The sequence below is a fragment of the Pan paniscus genome, chromosome 3, assembly GCF_029289425.2.
Source record: "Pan paniscus chromosome 3, NHGRI_mPanPan1-v2.0_pri, whole genome shotgun sequence".
NCBI lineage: Eukaryota > Metazoa > Chordata > Mammalia > Primates > Hominidae > Pan > Pan paniscus.
Genome location: NC_073252.2, coordinates 136,914,798 through 136,920,797, shown reverse-complemented (window position 1 = coordinate 136,920,797; position 6,000 = coordinate 136,914,798). Strand labels below are relative to the sequence as shown.

General features: G+C 43.0%; 1 protein-coding gene across 1 annotated transcript in view; it reads right to left on the bottom strand.

The window, feature by feature from the left end:
* Nucleotides 1-462: 462 nt before the first annotated feature.
* Nucleotides 463-6,000, bottom strand: part of NOCT (nocturnin) — a 32,025-nt gene continuing 26,487 nt past the window's right edge. The window contains exons 2-3 of the mRNA XM_034959159.3: nt 4,773-5,042; nt 463-3,463 (exon numbers count right to left, since the gene is read on the bottom strand). Coding sequence (XP_034815050.1) covers nt 2,628-3,463; nt 4,773-5,042 — 1,106 coding nt within the window. The 3' untranslated portion in view covers nt 463-2,627. The remainder of the gene's footprint in view (nt 3,464-4,772; nt 5,043-6,000) is intronic.

The following is a 6,000-nucleotide window of genomic DNA, read 5'->3' as shown; positions in this document are numbered from 1 at the left end:
AGGCTGCCATGGTTTCTCTTCCGGTTGAAGTATTTTGGGGTAGGTAAACAATGTACCTGCACTAATGAGTATTCTAATCAGTATTGTTCTCAACAACATATGACTAGCAATTAGTCATGCTAAAATCTGAACCAATTCTACATGTGGTAGATGTTCCCGTGCTTGTCATTCTTTCCAGTAGCCCCAAAATTCTGTGCATACTATGTTACTTCTGAAAACCTCATTTGTTTTAAAAGTGGTTCTATTAAAGAATGAGTGATCCATTTCAGTGGACGTTGTTGCAGCTACCACATACATGGAGCGTAAGTGCCATCAACTTGCAGCTACAGATCTAAGTATGTTCACTTTTACAGTGAAGGCTCCGTGTGTGAATGGATTTTTGTGGGTCATTATGATATAACAGTATTAAAGGAGAAAATCTACTCCCAGATTCTTTTTGGACTACAAAGACATTAAAAGCACTAGGTTTAAAAGACCATTTATTAATCTTATGTATTTACAACTCACAAATTAAAATATCTATTACCAATAAGTTATTTTGTTTGGAAGAGGCTTTACCTGTAATTTTTACTTTTATTTCTGATGGAAGAGAATTCCAGGTTTTTTTGAGATGAGTTTCACTCTTGTTGCCCAGGCTAGAGCGCAATGGTGCGGTCTGGGTTCACTGCAACCTCTACCTCCCAGGTTCAAGCGATTCTCCTGTTTCAGCCTCCCAAGTAGCTGGGATTACAGACACCTGCCACCATGCCCAGCTAATTTTTGTATTTTTAGTAGAGACGAGGTTTCACCATGTTGGCCAGGCTGGTTTCGAACTCCTGACCACAGTTGATCCGCCCACCTTGGCCTCCGAAAGTGCTGGGATTACAAGCATGAGCCACCACACCCGACCCAGGTTATCTAACTTTTTACATTCTTCTTTCTAGATATTTTGAATGAGTATCTGGCTATCTTAGGAAATTTCAATGAAAGCCCATTAACAGGCTTTCTAGAAAGTTTCCTATCTCTGAAAAGAAGGTCCTACTGACTCTCTTGGCCACTGCCACATACAGCTTCTAAATAACCTATTGTGAATAGCACATTCCAATACAAATAATGATGACATCGAGTGACTAATATCAAACGCATACCAATATTATTCCAATGGTAAAGTTTAAATATATAACAGCAATAATGAAAACTAATTGGTTAAATAATTGAAAACTAATTGGAATCTCTTCAAGAAACACAATAAGGCCGGGCGCTGTGGCTCACGCCTGTAATCCCAGCACTTTGGGAGGCCGAGGCAGGCAGATCACCAGGTCAGGAGATCGAGACTGAGACCATCCTGACTAACATGGTGAAACCCCGTCTCTACTAAAAATACAAAAAATTAGCCGGGCGTGGTGGCGGGCGCCTGTAGTCCCAGCTACTTGGGAGGCTGAGGCAGGAGACTGGCGTGAACCCGGGAGGCAGAGCTTGCAGTGAGCTGAGACTACGCCACTGCACTCCAGCCTGGGCAACAGAGTGAGACTCTGTCTCAAAAAAAAAAAAAAAGAAAGAAAAAGAAACACAATAATGGAACATAGAGGCAGGACGATTATTTTTGAAGAATGTATCAAAGAAATCTGACATTTAAATAACAAAAGCCCCTCCAGGCTAAATAGTTCCTTTGTACTCATTTTGTTATAGCCCAAATGAAAATACTTTAAAGCTTTATGAAAATTACCATAAATTACTTTCTCTATAACTTCTCTTGCATGGTTCTAAAATGTTCATAATGCTATAATTTACTTAATTTTATATGAAGATATAAAAAATAAATATTGCCATGCATTTTGTTGACATTTTAAAAACCCACAAATAACTTAAAATGCTGTTTAGAGAAATTGCTCCTACATACTATTATGGAAGATTCAAGCAACAAGTCTGAGTTTTTATAGCATCCTCAAATTGAAAAAGCTTCAAAATAACCGAATTTATTATTATTTTAGAAATAGAGATGGGGTCTCGTGCCATGTTGCCCAGGCTGGACTCGAACTCCTGGGTTCAAGTGATTCTCCCACCTTGGCCTCCCAATGTGCTGGTATTACAGGCATGAGCAGCCACCACACCTGACCAAAACAAGCCAATTTAATGCCCTTAAATGATCAAAATGTAATATTAAGGAAAAGAAAACAACACACGCCAAAATTGGAGTGCAAACGCCTTTTTCACTATAGGTTTTAATTGAAAAAGGGACTAAAGGGAGTCTTTTCCAAGGGCATGCTGGAAACGCAGAAAATGAAATGATAGAAACTTCCCATGTTTCTATCCTTCCTCTGGCATTGTCTTATCCTATTTGTTTCCTGAAACATTCCCTGTTAAGACTCTTGTGATTCAAGGTCAGGAGATCGAGACCATCCTGGCTAACACGGTGAAACCCCGTCTCTACTAAAAATACAAAAAATTAGCTGGGCGTGGTGGCGGGCGCCTGTAGTCCCAGCTGCTCTGGAGGCTGAGGCAGGAGAATGCCATGAACCCGGGAGGCAGATCTTGCAGTGAGCCGAGATCAGGCCACTGTACTCCAGCCTAGGCAACAGAGCGAGACTCTGTCTCAAAAAAAAAAAAAAAAAATAGACTCTTGTGATTAAAAAGACAAAAGCAAGCATTTATGAAAGTCCATCAGGTTCCTCAGTAAAGCTGAAGTCACACACTAGAGACAGGTGGTCTGAAGGATAATTGAAGGAAGGTAACCTGTTGGGTCCAATCTGTTCTTCAGTGAGCAGATCGAGAGCTGACCTTACATTTAGAGCATGTTTAGAATACCAGATGTAATCCAGGGTGTGCCTGCACTCCCCTGAGGTCCGGATCTTCCAGGTAGTGTATGGGGGTTCTGACTGCCCATCAGCACTCAGCAGCTTGTACGCGCTGTTCAGGTTGAGGCTGGAGGAAGCAAAGTGTTTGTAGACCTCTTCTGTTGGCTCTGCATTGAAGTCCCCACACACAATAAGGGGAATCTTGGCTCCTTGGGTGATGTTTTGCAGGTTCTGAAGGAGGTCACAGCCTTGAGCTGATCGAAACCGCTCCCAGCCAGTGCGTGCTTTTAGATGGGTGACAGCGATGCAGAACTGTCGGCCTGACTCCTTGCACTCCAGGGTCTGTGCAATGGCCACCTGGTTGGTTTTCAATGTCATGGCTGTCAGCCTAATATTGGCACTGTTGACTAGCTTGAATCGGTTTTGAAGAAAAAATAAGGCACAACCATCTGGTCCATTGTTGTGTTCTACATCTAGACAAGGTGACCAGGGTTTGGGGAAAAATGTGCCTTGATAGCCTAGTCTACTGAGGAGTGGCTGGAAGGTGTCAAAATAGTGGTCCACCTCTTGGAGGCACAATATATCAGGCTGGTAGGCCAGGATTTCTTCTAGGATGAGACATTTCCTTTCTTCCCATTTGAGTGCTTCAACAGGGCACTGTACAAAGTTGTCTTTGCCTTCTCCAAGAGCTGAAAAGAAAAAGCTAGTCAGTTGTCAGCTCTTACAAAACCGTGACTTCAAAGTACCCAGGAGGTTTGGCATCACTCAAGACCCTCAGAATGCTTCCTCTGCTTCAAATGCTTGGAGTGGCTCTCTGTCCAAACTGTATTACCGCATCCAAACTAAATCACCTCTCACTATGTGGATGAAGCAAACAACAGATCTTTTGTTTTGAAACGATTTCATGTAACTATATTCCAGGATATTAAGATCTTACTTAAGGAAACTGCTTTGCAGTGCCAGGGATCTAAGCTATATAAAATGAAATAAATGCCAATTTTCTTTTTAAATTTTTTTGGTTTTTTAAAACACCAAATATTTAACACCAAGTATTAGTTTTAACCCTGACTATTATGGACACTACTCAGAATGAATGGAACTTATTTTAAATAGGCAGCTTTTCCTACTTAGGGAAAAAGAATCAAAGATTGGTAAGTCACGGAATCTCCCCTTATTTTCCAGGAAAAAAAAAAATCAGGCCCTTGTTTTTCTTAAAATCTCAACTGCTTACATAAAAGGCAATGCTACATAGAGTTGATTGACACATCTGTTTTTTAATTTGGCAGACCCAGGAAAGAAGTCCTTTCTACTGTAACAAAGCATATATATATATGTATATATATATATATACATATATATATATTTTTTGAGACAGAGTGTCTCACTCTGTTGCCCAGGCTGGAGTGCAGTGGCTCAATCTCAACTCACTGCAACCTCGCTCTTGTTGCCCAGGCTGCAGTGCAATGGCGCAATCTCAGCTCACTGCAACCACCACTTTCTGGGTTCAAGCGATTCTCCTGCCTCAGACTCCCGAGTAGCTGGGATTACAGGCATGTGCCACCACACCCGGCTAATTTTGTATTTTTAGTAGAAACGGGGTTTCTCCATGTTGGTCAGGCTGGTCTCTAACTCCTGACCACAGGTGATCCACCCACCTCGGCCTCCCAAAGTGCTGGGATTACAGGTGTGAGCCACCGCACCTGACTTGGTTTTTACAATTAAAGCAAGTAACTCATGGTTTATTCTTTACACCTTCCATGTTTGTAGACTATCCTAAAACAATTAAAGTCTGTCTGTTTTTTTTTCTAAAAAAAAAAAAAAGTGAAAACCAGATGATTCCCTGTCTTAACCTCTTCTAGGAGCTCTCCATGCTGCTGCAGTCACCTCCATCTGCCCACACCTCTTCCTTCCACATAAAACAGTGCACTGTGGATGTGCAGAAGCAGAAAGGCAGTCACAGCAAACTTGACTGCAAAGGCACAAAAGCATCCAGCATACCTTGGGCGAGGATGTTCCATTGCATAACCCTGATAGGTGGGTGGGTACTAGGGCAATCTGTCCTCAGATCCACAAAATCCCTCTGGAACCGGGGAGGTCGGGTGTGCAGGACGGCCCTGCATTCCTCAAGAAGCTCTTTAGGATCAATGGGCTCCAGATGTTCTGGGTCAGGTGACACCAAATACTCTGGGTGCTGGGAGGCAGCGCTGCTGTTCAGTGTCTTGGCGAGAGCACTATAGAGTCTGCTTGTACCGGTTCCCATGGAACACGCTATGGAAAAGGAAATCACAGTTACACACTCAGCTCCTTTTCCTGACTTCTCGCCCAGCACAACTGTAAGATAAACATTTACTGTCCACCGAAACCAGGAGCTCAATTGTTGCCATAATAGTGTATAAAGCCATTTCTTTTTTCTTTTTTTTTTTTGAGATGGAGTTTCGCTCTTGTTGCCCAGGCTGGAGTGCAATGGCACAATCTCGGCTCACCGCAACCTCCACCCCCAGGTTCAAGCAATTCTGCCTCAGCCTCCCAAGTAGCTGGGATTACAGGCATGCACCTCTACCCCCTGCTAATTTTGTATTTTCAGTAGAGATGGGGTTTCCCCATGTTGGTCAGGCTAGTCTGGAACTCCCGACCTCAGGTGATCTGCCCGCCTCGGCCTCCCAAAGTGCTGGGATTACAAGCATGAGCCACCACGCCCTGCGTATAAAGCCATTTCTACAGAGGCAGAATAAAGGAGTTTCCAGGTTCCAGCTTTCTACTAGGACAGTTAATTTAAGTACTACCGTTAAAACTAGCCTCTGATTAACAATGAAAACTCATCCTTTTAAGGAAGAACTACTTTGATCTTGATGGCCTCTTGTAACCTAGGATTTGTCTTTGTAATTTATAAAACCAGTCTTAAAAAAAGAGCAAGGCTTAACAAAATCTACATTCCTTTTTCTATATATCTTAAGAACCTCAAGACTAGGCTGGGCATGGTGGCTCACACCTGTAATCCCAGTACTTTGGGAGGCTGAGGCAGGTGGATCACTTGAGGTCAGGAGTTCGAGACCAGCCTGGCCAACATGGAGAAACCCTGCCTCTACCAAAAATATAAAAAATTAGCCGGGTGTGGTGGTGTGCGCCTGTAATCCCAGCTACTCAGGAGGCTGAGGCAGGCGAATTGCTTGAACCAGGGAGATGGTGGTTGCAGTGAGCTGAGGTGACTCTATTGTGCTCCAGCCTG